Here is a 21,899-nt window from a genome sequence, read left to right as displayed (position 1 = left end):
GTGTTATTCACACAGTAAGAATCCGCTGTATAGCAGTTTAGTTTTTAGATTTTCATATTAGAAAATCCATGATGAGATTACACTGACAGCTGTAAAATGCACAGTATAAATTTATAATGCGTGACATATTGTACTGCGTGTCACTGTGTGTGTGCGGTGTTATTCGTGTTCATTAAACCATGCTGACTGCGGAGAGAAGGTTGGGGGGGGCAGAAAGGGGAAGTAGTGTGATGGCTAGATAGAAGGGGGGGTCACAAAGGGATAGATGGAGTGAGTTGCGGGGGAGGAATTAGCATGCTTTCATGCGTTCTACACCTCAATGGAGCACCATGGGGCTTGTTGATGCCTCTAAGTGCTATGCAGTATTAAGCAGACAATCTCAGAGGAAGCCTCGTGGTATGTGCCGACTGACCGCTAACTGTGTACAGTTAAGTACTAAGCCCTAAATAACCTCTTTGGAGAACAGAAAGAGGAAAAGGAAGTGGGGAGAGTCAGTGGAGAGCCAAACAGACGAGCCAGGCATTAAAATGTTGTGACGAGCAGAGAGAGGTACGGAGGAGACAATAAGGCCTGTCCATCTGTTCTCGGGCAAGCGGGACACACATTTTGAAGTCACGAATTGTTACGAGCAGCGTCGTCTTCGCTCTCTGCAGCTTTCACAGCAGCCGGCAATGCAGTACGTCACTATGACCAACTCGAACGCAGCTACTTTCTACCCAGCTCACTCATTTCACCTTCTCTCACTCACATGCTCTCACAGCCGACTTAACTTGGTTTCCTCATTTTACCTCACCTCAGTCCCCATCTCCTCAATCACTCTTGTCGCTTCATGTCTCCCCACCTTTTGATCATTTGTCATTCCTTCATTCCCCCCCTCAGTGCTCTCTTCAATTGTACAGATCACTCCAGCCTCCATTCGTCCTTCTCCGAGCCTCATTCATTCTGCGCCTCTCCCCCCTCAATAACGCTATCCGTCTTCTCGTCTACTGAACCAAGATTAGTCTCCATCCATCTGCATCTTTCACACTAGTTTTTTCTCAATACTACGTGCAGGTTTTTAAAGAAGTTTTAATGCTGGATAGATAACATTTAAGGGCAATTTAATTCTATAATAATAACAATATTGACAAATACTGACCTATTCGGTTCTTATAGCAGTCTTAGATTTCAGAATACAAGTTTAAACATGCTCAACGCTATTCTATGTAAAATCTTTGCTTTTTCTGGCAAACAATGCAGTGGCCTTTATTTGTGTTTCCTTCAACTGGCTTCAATCACGCAGCATACTTGTTATTGTCAATCCTTTGCCCAGAAATGTGCACTTTCCCACAGTGGCGGCAAGCTTGTATCTTTCTCAGGTTAGCAAACTACCTCGTGAGCCAACAAACAACATTTTTAGTAACTTTCTCCGACAAAAGCTGCATCAAGTGCTACCCACATTTTTCTGGAAAAAAAGGGAAAGCACCATGTTAGTTGTATGCAGACGGCTTTACATCGCGGAATAGCCTTTAAAGTCTGTCAGTAATTAAGTGTAATTTTAGATTTGTATTAAAATAAATATGAATAAAATATAAATAAATATATATATTTATATAGAGAATAAATGAGATTTGTTTCCAAGATGCGCAAATGCTCGACTTATGTTTATTTCTACAGTAGTAGTATTATTTGCAACGTTATTTTAGTCTGTTGCTCTTGCTGCTATATTCTTTGAAGATGGAACAAAGAAACCAGCAAGAAGGTAAAGCTTCAGAGCAAAAAATCAACATGAAACTTTGAAAGCAAAAAAAAAAAAACTCCCTGGGTTCTTCAAAAACTTTCCAGAACAGACTTAAAAAAACATTCTTGGAGAGATCTTTAGAAGTCTCTGGCGTACCACTCCATTCACCCAAACAGACAGGAGTTGCTGCTGATGCCTTATGAATGCACAACAAGTCCTAAAAGGTTCACTCTGCTCGCTGTGCATCTACAGTGTTCAGGCAGACAAAGCATTTCTAAGTACAATACAGACAAGACAAAAGACAGAGACAGTAAACTTGCAAAAAAAATGGTACCATATGCGGTGTGTACTGTAGCTTGTTATGGATGGTGTGATTTAAGCTCAGTTGACGTTCCAACTTTTGGATGGAGGCTTTACTTGTCGCCATCAAGGTTGTGCTACGACGGATATTTCATGTTCTTGCCCCAATGAAAAAACAATAAGCAGATTTGAGGTCACGCAGTGATTCATCTCTGAAAGTGGCCAAAAACTAGCAGGCAAATTATTAAAGTAGTCAATGGAGTTTCATTCACACCACAGGCTTTGTTCAAGAAGAGACAGAATTGGTTGGGTTTTTTGGGGGTGAAGTCTGACTCCAAATTTCAAGCCCAGTCAAGCTCTGCGGCCCCTCTGAGATGATACAACTTCAAAGCCCACTCACTCAGATCAATACTTAAAGTAGTAACTCCATTCACACGATGACAAATTACTCATCTGCTTTCTCCCTCTTTCTTTTACTGTTAGTCCCTGATGCCCTGCTACCATCACCCTGCTTTGCCAGTCTCAGTTTCACCCTGCAGTTAATCTACTGGGTGGAGTGATGAGTGCTCGGGGAACCAACGAGAGGAAGATGAAGGAGATGAAGGAAGAAGGGAATGAGAGGGGGGGGGGGGGATGGGGAGTGAGCAATGGCCATGCATTATTGAGCATACAGAGTGGAGTTTTTAGGGGATAAATGTGAAAGCATGTTTGGGACAACCTTTTCCCTTCTGCCTGCCCGGCCCTCTCCTTCCCTTCATTTCTTGCCCTCCCTCCAACTTTCCTTTCCCCATGAGGATGGCCACATATCTTATTCAGTGGGGAGGTTAAAAATTCAAAGCTAGCAGGGAGGAGGTGCGGGGAAGAAAGAGAGTACCTAAAAATGGTCAAAATGAAGGAATGTCTTTAGGGAGTTTTCTCAATTGCTAATCTAGAGAGCTCCTTGCTTTGATTAGGCGTGTGTGGGTGTGTGTGCATGTGTGTGTGCATGTGTGTGTGTGTGTATAGTGAGGGGTGGGTGCGGGTGGTTGTGGTGGGAGAGTACGAGGACGGGGGAGGAAGATGAATAGAGGGAGAGGAAGAGAGAGAGGAAGAGAGAGAGCAAGAGAGGGAGTAGACATACACTATCATGCAGTGAAGTGTAGTGTAGCACACAGCATGGTGAAAAATTAAGGTGCCTGCAGGGCGAAGCAGAACCCACGTCTCACAGAACACGACACATGCAGATACTCAGTAATGGAGCAAGGACTTCAGCATGCATGCAAACACACAGACACACGCCGACAGCAGCAAGCCAACTGTAATTGACCAAGTAACACACACACAGCATTATTGAGCTCACATGAACTATGCATATAAGTTCTTGAGCTTACACATCCATGACACATTAAACATATATATTTTTCTCCACACATCCTATAACACGGTTACTGTAGCAAATTAAGGTCAGAAAGTGGAGCATGGCCTGGTCCACTAAGCCTTGTAAATACCATCGGTGTCGGGTGTAAATGCCACTGGGTTATCCATATTACACACAGCCTCCACAGCGAGGGACTAGGGGCCATTTTACACCAGCAGCAATAAAAGCTGGGCAAGTTATCACACAGAGCGAGAGCTCACATACACCCGAGCCAAGCACATGAGCACACACACACACACACACAAGCACACGGTAAACTACAGAGGATGCAGTGCACATTCAGAAAGTTGGTACGAGCGTGTGCAAAGTTTGGCTGAAATTGATAGTTTTAATATGTGCGATCGTGTGAGAACCCTGAATACATGGTCTGAGCCATCAGGATAATGGGCAAGATAGCCTAATAGCACCCTAATAACTCACTAGCTAGCTAGCACGGCATTAGAAGCAGCTTAAGGCTACCGTTAAACAATTTGACTGAGATAGGGACTTTGGACTTTAAAGGACACTTTCAAATGCCTCCGTCGCTGCTATCTATCTTGCCTCTTCTCATTTTACAGCTCGGTTTATCTACACCCCTCACCATTCTGCTGTCATTTTTCTGGTCCCATCGCTGGCTTATTGTCCCTTCTCATAAGAACTTCTTTATCAGACGGAGATAAGAGAAGAGAGATGAGGAAATCAGGAGAGAGAAGGGGAAGAGGAAGAGGAGGAAGGAAGATGGGGGTTAATGCTCCTATCTTGTCAACTCCATCTTTGAAGTTGTTGCTCTTTACTGCTCCATTTTTTTAATGTATGCTATCAGTGACATCAAAGTGGGCTAAGTCTCCTGTGTGTGTGTCTATGTGTGAGTGTGTGCCCTCAGGGATAGGTAGCTAATATTGCAAAAAAAAAAAAAAGAAGAAGAAGAAAATAACAGAGGGAGTTGCTGTGGCAGGGAGGCACAGCCATCCACAGTCAATCTGCACTTTTACTTTCTTCTCCTCTTCCCCTTTTCTCATGATTACCATGCTTTCTAATCATAGATACAGTCTCAGTGTGACTTCCGTTCCTCAACCCACCAATAAAAAATTATAGCACCTCTACCTTCTCAAACGCTTTGACGTCTCTGAGGCATAGGCATACGTAAGTCCACGCACACACAAATCATACATAAGGAAATACAGGAGGGGGAGGGAAAAAAGAGCCTGCTGCTGTTACCAAGAGGAGCAGAACAGGAAGGAAGAGTGGGCGGAAGGAGTGTAGGTGTGCATACATATATTCTTTCATCCCCACATCCTTCCATCTCTGCTCGTATTTTTTCCCTCTCCTGGGTGAAAAGAGACAGAATCACCAACACTGGGAATACTTAGCATCTGTAACAAGCTTTTGAGTTCATCAGCCAATCCCTCAATTAAAGACACACACACACCACACACACACACACACACACAGGTTCTCGCTGTCCCTGCACAGCTGTCATATCACTGGGAACATTGAAATGGTAATGGTGTTAGGATGAGACATTGGAAAGCTGGCTGGCTGACCGACTGGCTGGCTGGTTAGGAGAGGAGCCGAGTGAAGCGAAGAAAGCCTATTCCGTTTAAAAACAGGATAATCTCCAGGAAAGAGAAAAGGCAGCAAGGAGATTAGGCACACACAGCGGTAATGCTCCGGCATGAGTGCACTTAGCTCATTTGCATGTAAAACAGAGGAGTGAGATATAACGAGGAAGGGATAGAGCGAGGGATGGAATGAAGAGAATGAGTGGGACAAAAGTGTGTATGAGTGTGTGTGTGTGTGTGTGTGTGTGTGCGTGTATGCTTACATGTGTATGCATCCCCTTTTGCATGTGAGTGAGTTGTTGCATTTGGCAGTGAGCGCCAATGTGAGCGCACGCTGATGTGTTTGAACCTGATAAGGCCTGATGAATGAGCGGTGTTTTGCGGCTGTTCCTCAACCATAAAGAGATGGTGAATGAGGGAACTTGTGCTATTGCCGCACTGAGAATACACGCCGAGGCTTAGAGAGCGAGCAGAGCCAAGCTAATGCAACGCTACTGTCGAGGGCTTAAGAGGTATAGTTAGGATTTCAACTTAAGCACTGGTACACATAAACGCACACATAACACAACCTATAAACATCAAATCTTTCATTTACAGGTTGTACCTGCATATTGAAGTCTATATGTGGGCTATAGGTGCCGTTACACTTTATGTCACTCACTGACTCCAAAAAGCACAGACCCACCATCGCTATCCAACTGGGGGGCGGGGGGACTGCATCCAGAAATGGAATGAATAGGAGAGAATAGAAGGAAAAGAATAGTATGATATTTCTCTCCTCTCTTTCTACAGCATTAGTGACCCTTGCATTAACCTGTTTCTCTTTCTGCAGTCCCAGCCTGAATGCTGCATGATTTATTAAAAAGGCTTGCTTCTGTGCGCTAGTACAAGTACAAACATACACACACACACTCAGAGAACTTAAAACACATTACCCACAAGCTTTTCAAAGCCAATACTAATTTAGCACAATCGCACAAGCACGCACAAACACTCTTATGGCTTAATAAAGTGTGCCCATTGCTCATTAAGTCATCTAAGCGCTTTATTAGTACATATTTTAAACAGTCTCAGGGGACTGAAGCTCTGCGTCTACACTTCCCATAAACTGTTATCTAAAACTCTCTAATTACACACAATCATGCACACACATGTACACACAAACATACAACTCACAAATGCTTCTTGGCTGTGACCTAGAGGGGATTCAACAGTGAAAAACAAACATCTTCAAGAAGTGGGTTGTGTGGGGATTATGACACTGGGATGGAGGAGGAGGAGGAGGAGGAGGAGGAGGAGGAGGGATGCAAATGGGAGGCCTTTGGAGTAAGAAGGAAGGTCTTCCCCTTTCTCACCTGTGGTCATTTTCTACTAAAACTTGCAAGTTATTTATCAGACAAAAGTGGACATTTGGCTGCGAGAGCATCATGTATAGAATCAGAATATTCACTAGACTGCATTACTGTTTCCACATGTGGTATCGTCTATGAACTGTGCCTTATGCATGAGTAAAGGGTAAATCTATAGTGTCAATCTATCACACAGCCGACATGTTTTTAAAGCCCTGCAATCAGTCTGCTGTAATGTAAAAATTAAAACAGTGCCAGGAGACGTGTGTTCACCTAAGTTATTATATTAGCATGGACATTTTCCTTTGGCAGACAATGACCTTGAGCCAGTTTACTGCAACAAAAACAAGTCCCTGAATGCTGTGAACTCTGTTTAGCAGAAGATGTAATGACCTAATCAACCACATAGAACCATAATTATCCATGCCTCTTGGTCTTTTATTACTACTATATGACATATCGCATCGCTTTAACTGATTGGTCCACAACCTGAGAGGCTCCAGGCAAGAACACATTCACACACACACACACACACACTTTCTTGCTGATTGGTGGCTCATTAACACACAGAGGAGAATCGACACACACACAAGTGTACGTACATTAACACACATACCTACAGAGAAGGAAATTGATTTCTTCAAAACACAGAAAGATCAAAAGGCTTATTAAAATTGCTTTGTAAATGTGGTTGAGCTCACCCACCCACTCTCTCTCTCGAGCACATACAGTAGCACCCATGCACTGACAAATACTCATTAATCTGCAATAAATATGTATTTCATAAGAAGCTAATGTGATACTGGATGGTGCGGTTGCATGTGTAGGTGTGTTATGCAGCGATATACAATGGATGGCATCACAAAGTGACTTCTTGGGGTTGGGGGGTCTCCACCAGAAAAGAAAAATTAGGTCAGCATATTACAACAGAAACACAGCAATCGGGACTGAGACACAGAGGAGGGAAGGGTGTAAAAGCTGGAGAATTGCGAAGTGAAAATCATCCTCACATTACGAGGATTAATAATCATATATGCTCCTGGCCCTTTTCTCGTCTTTTCTCTCCCAAATCAAATTAATCACCGACGTTCCCCCTAGCCCAGCCTTTCCCTCTGCTCACTCTTCTTTTTTCCACCCACCTCCTCCCCCTCTCTCTCTCTCACACACATTATTTTTGCTAATTGGGCTATCTGAGGTGCCGACTTCAAAAGGCACCTGCTATCAAACAGTCTGAAAAAGTGATAAAAGGACACTTCAGGATATCTTTACCAATATATGATACATAGGCCACTGTATAAACTCTAGCATTGTAACAGTCTTGCTGAAACCATCAGAGGGTCTGGATTCTGTTCCATTATTAGTACTATTGTTATTATTATTAGAAGAAAGACAGAAGAAACCATATATTAAAAAATACAAGACAGACACAAGCACTTCAAAGTGAGGAATGGAGAACCAAATGTGAGAATACATTTGCCGTCTGAAACCTTATGCACTACACTAACCGTTTTACAGCCACACATACCTGCTCATCTAACCAACGTGACAGTTTACAATTGTAATAGTCATATCAAGTCTGTGGTTATTAGCCCTTACACTCGCAAAGCACAATTGGGAAAATATATGTTCCACACGTCTACAGGAGAAAGATGGCAGCAGTGCCCGAGCATTGTTTCTCCACCACATATATTGCAATGGAATTTGGCGAGTTACATCATAATAATTCTTGTGAATGCCAAGATGTACAGATGTACAGTATAACAAGTGTGAAAGAATATGCCGAAACAGCTCCCAGAGGTAGTGCACTTTCTGAAAACCTTGACAGTTTGCATCCTCAATAGGCAAAACCCAACTCAATTTATCGACTGAATATATAATGCATACTCCTCATTCCACATGTTGCCTGCTTAATTTTTTATTCCAATCCCGGTGAATGTTGAGCAGTACGCTACCACCAGCAGTGGCCTTGGCTGCAATGCACTTTAAGTAGTTTGAGAGGAGAAAGGCCAAATGTCTTGAGGTAAAGAAGGCTCGACTTGAATAAATTACGTAAGGTGAAGCGTCTCTCAAATAGTACTCTGGACATGTTATACTCTCAACTGACCTCAGAAGTCCTGTTGAGTACATTTAGCCAAGTAGGCTCAACCCTCTGTCTGAAACACTCCATTCTAGTGCATTTCAACAGAATTGGATTGGTAGGCAACAGCTTGGGTTTACTTCCTGTCAGCTGATGTCATTCACATACACTGCAACCAGCAACAAACTGGAACATATTTATAGTGTTTATGTTTAAATGGTCTATATATTGTATAGTTGTGACAAAGCTACAGAAATCTTGATGGCAGATTCTGAATAAAAGCTGTATGTATTTCTCCATGTATTGTGGGTTTAGATACTTTCACAGAATGCATATAGCACTTGAACACCAAACTATATGAAAATCAAAAAAAAAAAGAAAAAAAAAAGGGGGCCTCAAATTTGAGATATGCTCAGCAGCTGGAAGGAGACAGGAGCATCAAGGGTGGTCTGACCTTAACGACTGAACTTGACTCTATTTTCAATGAGAGAGAAAACAGATTGAGAATCAAAGCTAAAGATATACGGACTAAAAATGTAAATGACTACATAGAAAAACAGCAATATTTAAAACATATGCACACTTCTATGTGCATGTGTGTGTATTCATGGATAGACTGTCCATGAGAGCCTTGTGCAGCCAGAGGGCGTGTCTCCCACCATCAGCTCTATGCTCTTCCACCAAGCATCAGAGGTCAACACCCCTGACCCTGCCCTGAGCCCACTAACCCCCCTCTGCACGTCTGTTTTCTGTGTGGGTGGGTGTGTGTGTGCGTGCAATCCCAGCAGTGCTGCTGGATAGCTGATAGAGGAGGAAGAAAGTTCAGCGGGGTCAGCGGTGGCTCGATGTGTTGTCCATTTATTTGGTGGGTAACGAGGAATGGGAGGCGCAAGAGGAGGAGGAGGAACAGGAACACGAGGAAGAGTTAAATCGGGCTCAAGAGGTTAGGGATTAGGAGAAGGATAGGGAGGTCAGGAGGAATGTATTATGCCTGGAGCGGTGTGTTTAAGCAAGAGTCGGAAGGACAAGGGGTGAGGGGTCAATCTGCATAACCAGAGCTGGTTGCTTATTGGGCATTAATGCACGAGCAGCCACAGACACAAAGACATGTACTCGTAGAGGACGTAGTGTGGATTAAACCACACATGCTCATATACAGAAATATAAAATGCTTACGCAACAGCTCAATAAAAACACAATTCTGTCTTGAAGAATATGTTATTTACCACAACAGCTTTGAGAAACACACTGGGAATATAGAGTAATAAACACACTGGACCTGGTCTCATTCACTCTCTCTCCCTCTCTCGCTCTCTCGCTCTCTCCCTCTCTCCAGGCAGACGTACAGACAGGTGTGGGGCTATGAAAAGGCCACGGTGTCTTAATAGTCAGCTCTCAGAAAAGGTTATTAGACATCAACCGGAACAGGCGGCTGTCTCAGCCAATAAAAAGTGGCGGCGTGGGTGCGCAGTGTTGGTCCAGGGGGATGGAGGGGTCAAATCAAGGAGTGACAGGCAGACGTTAGGAATTGCCATCCAGGTGAATGCAGATGGGACAGCTGCCAACACTGACATTTAACTGACATCAACAGCCAGCATCAGGCATGAGTGTACACACACTTGTGTTTATGTATATGACATGCGCAAGAGTCAGTGTGTGTATGTGTACCGAGATTGAATCTGAAGGTCAGGTAGAATCTCACACACACACACACACACACACACACACACACACACACACACACACACACACACACACACACACACACACACACACACACACACACACACACACACACACACACACACACACACACACACACACACACACACACACACACACACTCTCTGTGATTTCTGGTGTCCTGGTTATGATATGAATATGGAGGAGCTAGAGCAGAAGGCTCAGTGACACTGGGACAAGGTGATAGGAGTGGACAGGTGTGCGTGTGCGAGCGTACGCCCGTGTGTCAGCAATTTGTGCCAGGACAGCAGGTGGCTAGTCAAAGGACATCAGTGACCTTCTCCTTATCCCTCTCTCTACCCTCCTCTCTCTGTCCAACTCTCCCTCCGTCCCCTAGTCCCCATTCATCTCACCCAGCGCTCTGTCTCGGCACAACAACTCTCGGGCACGTCGAGAAGATGAACACGTAGACAAACACAGGTGTGTGTGGTTTATTCATGAACTTGTATGAGGCGCTGTTTTGACACAGCGTTGCTGAATAATGTAAATGTGCCCTTCAAGCGAAAGAAGAGAAGGTTAAGAAAGTCTGGATAGGATGTGTGAAAAAAAGAATTAAATGGAAGTGAGTGCGTGATATTCTTACCTTTAGTGGCTGATGGAAGCGAAGCAGGATTGAAATAGACATGGAATCGGGGGGGGAGAGGGGAGGGATGTGGGAGAGGTGAGACACAAAAAGACATTGCTCATTAATGTGCAACACAACATGATAACAGCAGGAGTAAAAAAAAACAAAACACACAAGCCACACACTCACTCTTTGTCTGTGAGGAGAAGGCCAAGGTGAGTTTGGCAAAGAGCTCATTGTTTTCAAATCGCCCCTCTTTTGCCTTGGTCCAGAAACTTTTCTCAGAGAGGTCCTCGGAGCCGATCTAAGACAAAGAAACGCCAGTATTTACAGAGAGACATATAGGGAGACACGGTGCGATAAAATGAAGAAGAGAGACAGATGTATTGAATCCGTTAGATAACTATGCAATCAAATTCATTCCCTCAATTCCCCAAAATGCTCATCTGTGCACCTGGCAGACAATGAGGTGAGCAGATAAACAAGCGAGCGGAACAAAAGAAACAGCCAGGCTGTTAAAAGGAAGAGACAGAGGTATAAAGTAGAAACAGTCAGGGAGGGTTAAGGGAAGCAGGAAGGCCCAAGTAGAAAAGAAAGAGAAGGAAACAGGTAGTTATTTTCTCTAATCATCACACACTGTCTCTACCACAAAGTATCCAGAGCTTCACAAACAGAAATGCAAAGAAATACTGAAGCTTCCGGTTTTTCTCCTCCCCTAATTCTTTCTCTCTCTGTATCCCTCCCTTTGTCTTGGTGTTGCTCTCTTTTTCTCTATTCTAGTCAGGAGTCAAAATTAACTTTGTATGATTTCCCTTCACTTTGTGAGTCTTCTCATTAAAGGGAAAGAGAAAGTGAGACAGAGAGAGCGAGAGAGAAAGCAGTGGTAGTAAATTTACAGTTATCAGTCCTTTCATTATGGACAAAGCCTCAGGGATGGGGGAGTAGGACGGAAAAGACAGAGAGTAGGGAAAGGAAATGTGATATGGGGATGAGCTGAAGGAGCAAGAAAGAAAACCAAGAGAGCACGCAGAAAGGAGGATGAGACCAAGCCAGGAAAAAAAAAAGTTAATTTAAATTACAAAAGAATACTGTCCTTTCTAGCAGCAATTTAATTATCTTTCAGTGGCGCAGTTAAAAGAAGAAGGCTTATTAAAAAGCAATTTCTGTGACATCCTCGTCAAACACTCTCACCACCGGGGAGAGAGGGAGAGAGAGAAGCTAAATGCTGATGAAGTCTGCTGGAGCCATTAAACAGTAGCTTTAGGCTAAAGAAAGACAGAGGGCCGTTTTGATGTTTTAACCATCACAGATGAGAGGGTGGGGAAGAATATGAAGAACATAGTCATGAGATACACGTATGCACGCAAGTCACTTTAGGTCAGAATCTCACTGTTAAAGCTCCATCCCACTTTTCTTCACACTGTTGCACACACTTAAGAACACTCTTAGACATCGGTATTGTAAAACTTACGTACAAACTTTAAATTACATTATGCTGATGTGATAATGAGACGCCTCGTGAATCAAAGAAGATCATACGGAAATGTGAATAAGCAAAGCAAGAAAACTGCATTTCTTTCTTCCACAATATTTTTCCATCATCAGATACATAACTAACTGAGTTCTAAAATCAGTCAGAAAATTGATAATTCATATTGACAATCCATCTCAGGTCTTACCTTGCCCCAGTTGGCTCTCTTCAGCTGGACCTCAGGCTTGTAGTCCTTCTTAGGCTCTAGCCCGTAAGGCAGTGAGGGTGGTGCGGGTGCACCCCAGCCCCCCATGCCAAATGGTGGAGGTGGAGGCATGCCTGGACCCGGTGGTGGAGGAGGCATTCCAGGAAACCCAGGCGGCGGCGGTGGTGGTGGAGGTCCCATCCCAGGTAAGGGCGGAGGGGGTGGCGGCCCTGACATACCAGGAAGGGGCGGGGGTGGTGGAGGCCCTGGCATGCCAGGAAGGGGCGGGGGTGGCGGAGGTCCTGGCATACCTGGTAATGGAGGTGGGGGAGGAGGAGGAGGAAAACCGACCTGACCCGGTAAAGGAGGAGGCGGTGGGGGAGCAGGTATGCCTGCATGGCCTGGTAGAGGAGGTGGTGGAGGGGGAGGGGGAATACCTGTAGTTTGGCCAGGGAGAGGAGGTGCAGGAGGTGGAAGGGGCAAACCAGGTGTAGGCACAGGAACAGTAACTGTGACAACTTTCGTCTTGGCCTCTTCCAGATCTTTAGACAGCTTTTCAATCTGCAGGGAATTAAGGATACAGTATGTTAATTTTCACACTACATACAGTAATTTAGCATGACTGTAAATCATTTGGTTGTTTCTTGAATTGAGATTCATTTTGTATAGCAATTGGCAATGTCCACCATTTCCAGTGAATATCCATTCCAAGCGAGTGATTAGCTTTGAGAGAGAAAAAAAAGCAGAACAAGGAGGGAAAAGAGCAACATAGAAATGGATTAAAGCCTGGGCAGGATTGAGTTTTGGGAGAGATGGGGAAAGAATGGAGGACAAGGCGCAGAGAGAAAAACATAACTAGGGAATTAAGTCCACAGAGGAATTTAAAAAGAAAAAGTTTTAAAGAGGAGGACAAACTTCTAAATTTGGAAGTGAGGGTGAAATAAAGTTTTTATTTCAACACTGAAATACAACTCTCAGTTTTTACTTCAGTGAGGCACCAATTATTTAAATTAGCCTGCCAACACTGGCATATGAGAGAGGACTGGGCCTTGAATGGGATATATTATACAAGATAAAGCATACTAGTAGAGAGAAGTTTATTTACTTTATGTACTCTTCTTAGGTGTGTAAACAGTGTGCATGGGGAAGAGAGTATGCAGTGTTTCAAATTGTTTGTTGTTTCCTCGGACTAGGAAAAGAAGACAGTAGCAGACATAAAGGGCCTCTGATGCAAGCTTTCTTAGTGTGCCAGCAGATGAAGAGTTGGGCACAGCATCACATGGGGGGACAGTGAGACATCTCGACATGTGAAGCAATCTTCGACGGGCAGTGCCTCAAACACAGAGAAAGTGAGCCATCTTCGTACGGAAGTTTGTCTGATGCCTTGCTGGTGATACTGCATATGCGTGCGTTTGGGCTCGCATGGTGAGACGATGACTCGGCTGGCATCAGCCACTTTGGATGAAGCTTATTTTGGAAGCTGTGTTGTTCTCTTACTGACAGACACACACACACACAAACACGGAGGAACATCTTCATGTGGTCGTGAGCACACATGCAGAGGCAGACTGTTTTGGGTCACTTGTGATGCGTTTGTAAGTTTGGGTGTCACTGTGAGGCCAAGTCCAGCTGGTGTGGCAGCAGGACACTTGAAAGCTAAAACAACCCTTATCTTTGCATCCCTACTGTATGAGTGCACGCACACACACACACACACACACATGCACCACCCTGTGTGTGTATCATGGCCATAAAAAAATCTGTTTGTTCCATCTCCATCCTTTGCCTTTCTTCTTATTTCTTCTCCCTTTAGTCGCTCTTTATACTTCCATTCCCCCACTTTCCACATTTTTATTGAGTTTCTTAATCTCTAAAGGATTTGGCTTCTTCTCACGATATCCTTTTAGGGTTTTTTTTCTCATTCCTTTTTTTTCCAAGCAGTTGGCCAAATCAGTAAAGGCCAGAGGCCTTCTGTGTTTGTGTGGGTGTGCCTGGATGTTGGACAACTTTCTGTGCTTAGAATTCGGCAATATTGTATTTATCCATGCCTCAATATATTTGACTTCTTGCAGCTTTAGCTGAAGTTTCAGCTGATGTATTTCCTTGACATTAAACAAGACAGATTCAATGATCTGACTCAACCTACATGAATTCTGTCCTAATGTTCTGTTTTTTTATATTGACATCGAGCATCAAGTCATGATGTAAGTGCTGTATAAAATCAGTTTGAGCTGGTCTACCTGCCAGTGTCATACTGGGTTCAACTCATTTCTATTTCAGTGAATTTTGTTGTTACTTTGAAGATATAGTTCAGATCTTTTGACTGGGCTTGTATGAAGTACTTATTCATCCAGTGTAGATGCCGGTCCACAAGTCATTGACATTTGAGTTATTTTAATTAAAAAGGCATGTGTGGCACATTGACAGGTTGGTGGGTATATACTGTATGTTTGTGTGTACCTGTTGTTGCAGAGTGCCGAGCTGCTGTTGTAGTCCCTGGTTCTCCTTTTCTCGATCCAGCTTAGAATTGGACAGCTGTTCCTTCTCTTGGCTCAAGTCCTGCAGCTTCAGCTCATAGTCGCCCTCCAGTTTCTTCATCTCCACCTGCAGCTCCTGGCGTGCTGTCAACTCTGCATCCAGCTAATGCACATGTGAAGGATCATAGAGAGGGACAATCTCAGCAAATGAAGCGTATCATGCGTACAGGAATATGTTTTTACGATATGAGAAGTACCCTAAAAGTACTATTTAAAAATGAAATACTGAATAATATTGATGTCCTCAATTACTATAGGAATATCTTAAAATATTCTAATGCCTTCTTGTTATAAAATAAAAGCTGGGTAAAATTAACAAAGAATGGATACAGTGTTGCTGTAATTCAGAAAGGGCACTGACAGAATTAATGTTTGTGTTCAAAGTCTAAATCATTGAATAATCAATTTGATTTAAAGGGTGATTGACGAGCAGTGTATATATGTATGTATGTGTGTGTATGTGTATATGTATATATATACACATATATATATATATATATATATATATATATATATATATGTATATATATACATATACACATATATATATATATATATATGTATATATATATATATATATATATATATACATATATATATATATATATATATATATATATATATACATATATATATATACACATAACACACACACACACACACACACACACACACACACACACACATAATATAACCACATAAAGCTACGAAGAGACCGAGGCACTCCAAAAAAACAGGATTGTGTGTGTTTGCGTGCACAAGCTTTTAGCCTCCCTCTTGACGCTGCAGCAGTTTCCGTATCTCAAAGACCTGTAGAAGCCATTTCCTGCAGTTTAGTGCTTTCAGTTTCATTGTATAATTTACACTGCAAATTAGTGTCAATTATTGAGTTAGGATGGTTCAGTGCACTTGTATGAGCTCACTTCTCACTCCCCTTTTAAAGCCTTCACACGCATAAAGGAAAAAGAGAGAAGCGTTTTACCCCAAATTTTAATTTTCCTCACTTTCACAATTTTTCAAGGATTTCTTTTCTAGGACACTTGACAAGCAGGATAACAGTATTTAAACAGATGACTACATGAACGCACAGACACGCATGGCAGTTTAATTTGCTGACAGCAGATCCGTTACTCTCGCTGTCAGTGTCCTGACAGCCTCATCCCTAATTCCTGCCAGAGAGACCGCCTGCAATTACCACATCACAGGCCCCGGGCACTATACTGTGTGTGTGTGGTCAACAAAAATGATTCCTAGTGGGTTCATTTAATGTGTGCATGTGCAATGGATATGATCCCATGTGAGTGTCTTTATGCATGCCCGAATAAAGCCAGTTTCAGCTCCCTCTTTGCAATTATCTTGTCACAGGGACAGAAACATCAGAGCAGCAGCACTCAAGTCATTAACCCCCGTGTGTGAATGTGTGTGTTGCATGTGTTTTTTTAGCCTCGGCCCCTCTCTTTTTCCCCATTTGTCATCCTGTGTCCGACAAACACTGGCCACATGGAAGTTAATTACAATCCCAAAGTGTTGTGTGTGAAGGGGGAAATGTTGGCTTTTATAATGTATGATTTTTTTGGTGCGTCTTCATGATTGTAATAAATTATGTCCTTTGAGGACGCCGTGTATGTGGGTATGTCATGCTGTGGTTGTGTGTGTGTGTGCGCATCTCTTTTTTTCATTGAGAATGCATTTATGCGTCTTTCACCTTCTTCTCCAGCTCAGTTGCCTTGGCCTCACTGGTTTCCACCTTGGTCTGACTCACCATGTTGTCTGTGGACAAACAAGATGATGAAAGAACAGAAGAAGAAAGATGGAAAAAGACGGTGGATAAGATAAGGGTTTCAGACAGTGCAACTGCACGCGCCTGGGCGTGAAGACATCACACCCTTCAGTCTGGCACATGCTGTGGTGCCCACATAAATTCACAAACAGATGCATACACACAGAGCAAGCATCCTATCTGTCTCCCTATTTATCCTTTATCAAACTACTCAAAGTCAAGAGCCGTAAAAAAGATTGTGAGGGCATCTCATTACAAAGGATGCCATCTGTTGCACGCTGCTTCTACACATCATTACCTTTTAAGCCTTGAATACATACACCTTTGTGACTGTGTGTTTGTGAGAGAGAGGTGGGAGCACACCAATCCATACACAATTCTAAAATTCAAAACAGCAAGACCGCAAAACAGTCTGAAAGTAATCCATTATCAGGGGTTGTGCTTGAAAGAGGACAAGGTGAGAAGTATGCGGGCCAACCAACAGGGTACTTTTACAGAATAATTGCAGTGCCTACAGGTGGTTTCAGCGCCCAAGGGCTTACCGAGCACATGCAGTAAAAGAACTAATTAGCATGAAGATGAATGCCACAAAGTCATTGGATCAAAGATAGCTAATCATGATGCCCAGGAGAGGGATCAAACGGATAGATTGCAGAGATGGAAGAGCGGCAAAAAAGCTCAAGTAAAGAATGAGTTTATATATTGTGAACAGATAAAGTCTTCGATAACACGTGGCTTGTCGAAAAAAAGGAGTTGAAACTATGCGAGATCCCTTAAATCTAGATAAGCCAATAAGGAAGGCAAAGCAAAATGAGAAATCTATTTTGTGAAATAGAAGATTTTGCCGGATGAAAGAACTTCAAAATAATATGCCAACCCACATAGAATTTCAGAATGTGCATTTGTGTTTACATGGTTATTGGATGTGTAATGGAGGAGGGGAGTGTTACTTCTGTCACGGTGGCTAGGCTAAATGGGACAAACTTTGAATGGGGAGCACTAAGGGAGCCAGAATGTGGGAGAAACTGTGCTGAATTTCAGAGTTCAAAGAAAAACACTAAATAATGCATGCAGGGCAGAATTGGGCTGCTTTCCACGATAATAACTCTCGCAGCCTTAAAGGAGGCCAGCCAGCCTGTGTGTGTGTCAGGACGCATTTAGAAGGAATGCAATTAGAGCCTTCTGCGGTGAGCAATGGAGATCTGCCATAAAGGAGTATTGAACTCTTGAGACATGGCCTGCACCTCCATTATGCTCCGGTTTGGCTAGTATGTGTTTCTGAGTCAACGTTTAGTGCTGTCACTGAAGTCCACAAACACATACACCTACACCAGAATGTACGTTTTACCAAAATTCTGCATTTCATGTGTGTATATGATGGAGAATGACTTAAAATGATAGGACCACAAGTTTGATAACTATAGCCAGGTGCCCATATGCAAGCCAGAACAATTATGGCTTGTTGTAATCATTCCTCTTTCTGTACTGGCAATATAAAGATAATTTCCTAATGTGCATCCATTGGAAGAAAAACATCTACCGCCCTGGTTCTTTGCAAATTTTATCTGAATCCAATATGAGGCTTCAGCAATCTCAGTAAATCAAATGAATTGAATATCCTCCAAACTCAAAGTCTTTTAAGAATTCTCCTTTTCTGTTTCCCCCCTACACTGTTTTTCTGAGCAGCAGTGGAGGCATATGAATACAAAGAGGGAACTGTACTGAAAAGACAATAACTTTGGAAAGTACTCAACTTGATTTGATTAACTCAAACTGCTAGAACTTCATATTAGCTTCAAATAATATTTGGGATGTATTTATGCACAGAACGAGTTCCTCACGACTCCCTTTGGAAGCTCATTAGGAGGAGATCTTTCAAAGGTCACTCTAAAATAAGAGGAACGATCACAACAAGTAAAAACTGTTTTGTTCCGTCTTTAAGATAGACTTGAAATGTGGTGGGATTTGCTGACTTATTATAATAATATATTCACCACGTACCGAGAGTGACCATCTAGCTGTTAGTTAATTTTATACCACTAAACTATGACTGTAAAACCTGTAGCTAATTCAGCCCACATGAATGCACTGTCCCGCTCTGGCTCCACCTTGTGGTGATTCTGGACCAATACATATTGAGCCATGGATAGAAAGTGTACTATACACCACCAAATTCAGATTAAATGGCATAGGGCAGCATCAAAGCAAGGGTTAGGCCAAAGTGAAATATGGTTCAACGTTTCAATTTGATTTTCAGTGTTGATTTGATCTTTAATCCATTTGAAAGTAAAATATAATTTAAGGGGTATTGGTTGATGACCCAGAAGGCCTCATGTACACGAGAGAAAAGGAAAGACTCGATCATAATGTATGTTGTGACTAAGAACTCACCTATCAAGCCTTCAATGTTGAGGCTGAGGCGACGGCACTTGAAGTCGGGGTCCGCTCCATTCCTGTGAAGCACGATCTGAGCAACACACTCGTCTATCAACTTGTAGTACTGAGGCCTGCAGGGAGGGAGGGAGTGATTTACAGGTGGATGGGTTGGGAGACAGAGGGAAAGAAATGGAGAGACACATGGATAAGATAAGGTGAGAGGGATGGATGGAGGGTAACAACGGACAAGAGTTAATATGTGGTGCTGTGTAAATATAGAGAACATGTCTCCACAATATAGTTAGCATGTTATTTCCACTATGGCAATTATAGAAAGCATATGCATTGTGCAATACCAGTTTAGCCTGCTTTAATAAGAAATCTGGCAGATTGTGAGCAGAGGATGGGACTGACAAAGAGCAATTCAGTTCATTTGTTCAGACAAATGTGTGGACACCCATGCTTTACCACTTTGTCTTTGTCTGAATCTGAGATTGGCTGTCTGTGTGAGCATGACAGTTTGAGTTTCTTGTCACCAAGATTGATTGTGTGCAACTGTGTTCGTGAGAGTGTGTTGGTATATGTCCAGTACCCCGTGTCTGATCAAGCAAGCTTCACACAGACACTCAATTTTGGAGGTGTCTTATTCCCTGACCCCATTAGATGCTGCCAGAGTCACAAACTCAATACTTTATTTATTCTATCTCCCTCCCTCCCCTGTCTCTCTAGTCACTCTGCCTTTGTCTAACACGTATTTCACCGCTTCAAGGGTTTTTTTTCCTTCTTAACTTTAGCTTTATCCGTGGAGCGAGAGAGACATCTAGTGTCATTCTGGAAAACTGATTCAAAGTGAAATACATCTATTCTTTGCAAGCCTGGATTAAAAGATAGGATTTTAGGAAAAGGGTGGTTGGTAGGCTACAGTTGTTTCAATAAAACCATCAAATATATATACCTCACTTCATTTTTTAACTACATGCATTACGCCATGTACAATCCGTGCACATGCTAGAGGTATGATCATTCATATTCTCAGACCTCCATCTCCACTTGAGATTGAAACACAGTTAGACCAAGATGTAGAAAGAGCAAAGCAGGAGGTACTCTTTCATTCATTCCAACACAAATGCTTCTATTCCCTGTACGTCTCTCCCTCATTCTCTCAACATCCACCCAGCAATTTACCTCAACTCTCAATTTCTTCATTATTGTCTCGCCCTCCACCTCCCTTCTCACTTCATCTCTGTAATTACTGAGCTCTATTTTCTGCCACTCTACAGCTCTCCCTCCCACCCACACCTCCTGTCTCTTTGTGGAGTCCATTACAAACCACTTCTATTGTGTTCCACTGGATCACCTGGATGGAGAAAGCAGGCTAGGAAAGAGGGATGTTAGAGTAATAAATGAATAAATAAAGATAAGACCTCAGCTGGCACCATTTGTTTGGGCCAACTTGGCCTTTCCAACCTCAGAATGAATTCCCTAAACTGTTAGAAATAAACCACTTCCTGCTTGTCTGATACCATCAAGGCAACACAGACACACAACACAAACTAAACTCAAGGGTGTGCATGCCTGTGTTTTGCCTGTTTTCTGTGATAAAGCAGAACATTCCTCCCTTTTGTGTTGCCGACTGTGAAAGTGGACATGCACGTGTAAATGTGCATACAATATGCCAAACAACTCTTGACTTATTATCATTCTAACCACAGTCTTGTCATTCAATTATTCACTCTTCCTCTGTTTCCCTAGCTAAACCCCCAAGGGCTCTGGAAGACACAGGGAGAGACATTAGCATATTTCTGGTGATAAGAGGTGATGGCGCTCATTCTTATTAAAATGGAATTGGACTTCTTTGCATGTATTAATTTCTCAGCCTTTGAACGGTGCTCCAGAAAACAAACAGCAAATGGAGGAGCGGGTTGGGAGGAGGGAGAGGAGAATAAAGAGAGGAAATTGAAGAAAAGTTCACTTCTTAAGTTTTCTTTTTAAAGAATGCATTGGTTTATATATATATATAAAAATCCTAGATGATACAGTATCTAGTCTTGTAATATTTGAATGTGTGAGAAAGTATGGACATGCATGACTGTGTATATGTTTATGTGTTACCTTGCTAAATAGTCATTACGGATCAGCAGCAGGTGCTGCATCACGGACAGGAAATGGTTTTCGCCTTTGGAGTCCTTCACAGTGTTGACTAGGATCTCAAACACTTCCCTCACATCATTGAAGCAAAAGCAGTTAAGGCTGAATTAACACAATGGATCAAATAATGTAACACAAATATTAAAAACACCATACACAACATCTTCAACAATCAGTGACAACTGAAAATTAACATCACCTATTACTGCATATATTATCATCAAAGGCTTGGAGGAACATTTTCAGTTCAGAATGACCATCTAATAATCTTTGCTGTGATGAAATTTCAACATTTACCACAAATCAGTTCTATCACACCATTATATTATATGTTTTTTTAAATATCTGTTCATGTAGTGTTGCAGTGAGGAGGGCAAACACTGTATTTGTTACCCCTTGGAGACACCTGGTGGTGAAAATTGGTGGAGAATTACAGGCTTTTTTTATTCTGATTTTAAATAGTTGCTGTTACAGTTAGGGTTTACATTTTATATTTATCAAAATCCAGTCCATCCTGGATGTCAGACCAAGTCAAACAACCGAATCCAGAATGCTTTGTGTGAGAAAGATAAACCTGTAGATAAAACGAAGTAGTCTCTATTATTCTTGTGGACCTCATTGCACTGACTTTTATCCGTATAACTAAACAGATAATTCACCCATACATCCA

At 42.5% G+C, this 21,899-nt stretch overlaps 1 protein-coding gene across 1 annotated transcript in view; it reads right to left on the bottom strand.

Annotated features, from left to right (window-relative positions):
* diaph1 (diaphanous related formin 1) overlaps positions 1 to 21,899 on the bottom strand; it is an 84,328-nt gene that overhangs the window by 38,858 nt on the left and 23,571 nt on the right. The window contains exons 12-17 of the mRNA XM_084009913.1: positions 21,194 to 21,311; positions 19,097 to 19,212; positions 16,631 to 16,695; positions 14,849 to 15,028; positions 12,392 to 12,949; positions 10,902 to 11,016 (exon numbers count right to left, since the gene is read on the bottom strand). Coding sequence (XP_083866039.1) covers positions 10,902 to 11,016; positions 12,392 to 12,949; positions 14,849 to 15,028; positions 16,631 to 16,695; positions 19,097 to 19,212; positions 21,194 to 21,311 — 1,152 coding nt within the window. The remainder of the gene's footprint in view (positions 1 to 10,901; positions 11,017 to 12,391; positions 12,950 to 14,848; positions 15,029 to 16,630; positions 16,696 to 19,096; positions 19,213 to 21,193; positions 21,312 to 21,899) is intronic.

This window comes from Eutrigla gurnardus (assembly GCF_963514095.1).
Source record: "Eutrigla gurnardus genome assembly, chromosome: 5".
NCBI lineage: Eukaryota > Metazoa > Chordata > Actinopteri > Perciformes > Triglidae > Eutrigla > Eutrigla gurnardus.
Note: the sequence above shows the minus strand (reverse complement) of the source record. Positions and strands in the feature narration are given on the sequence as shown.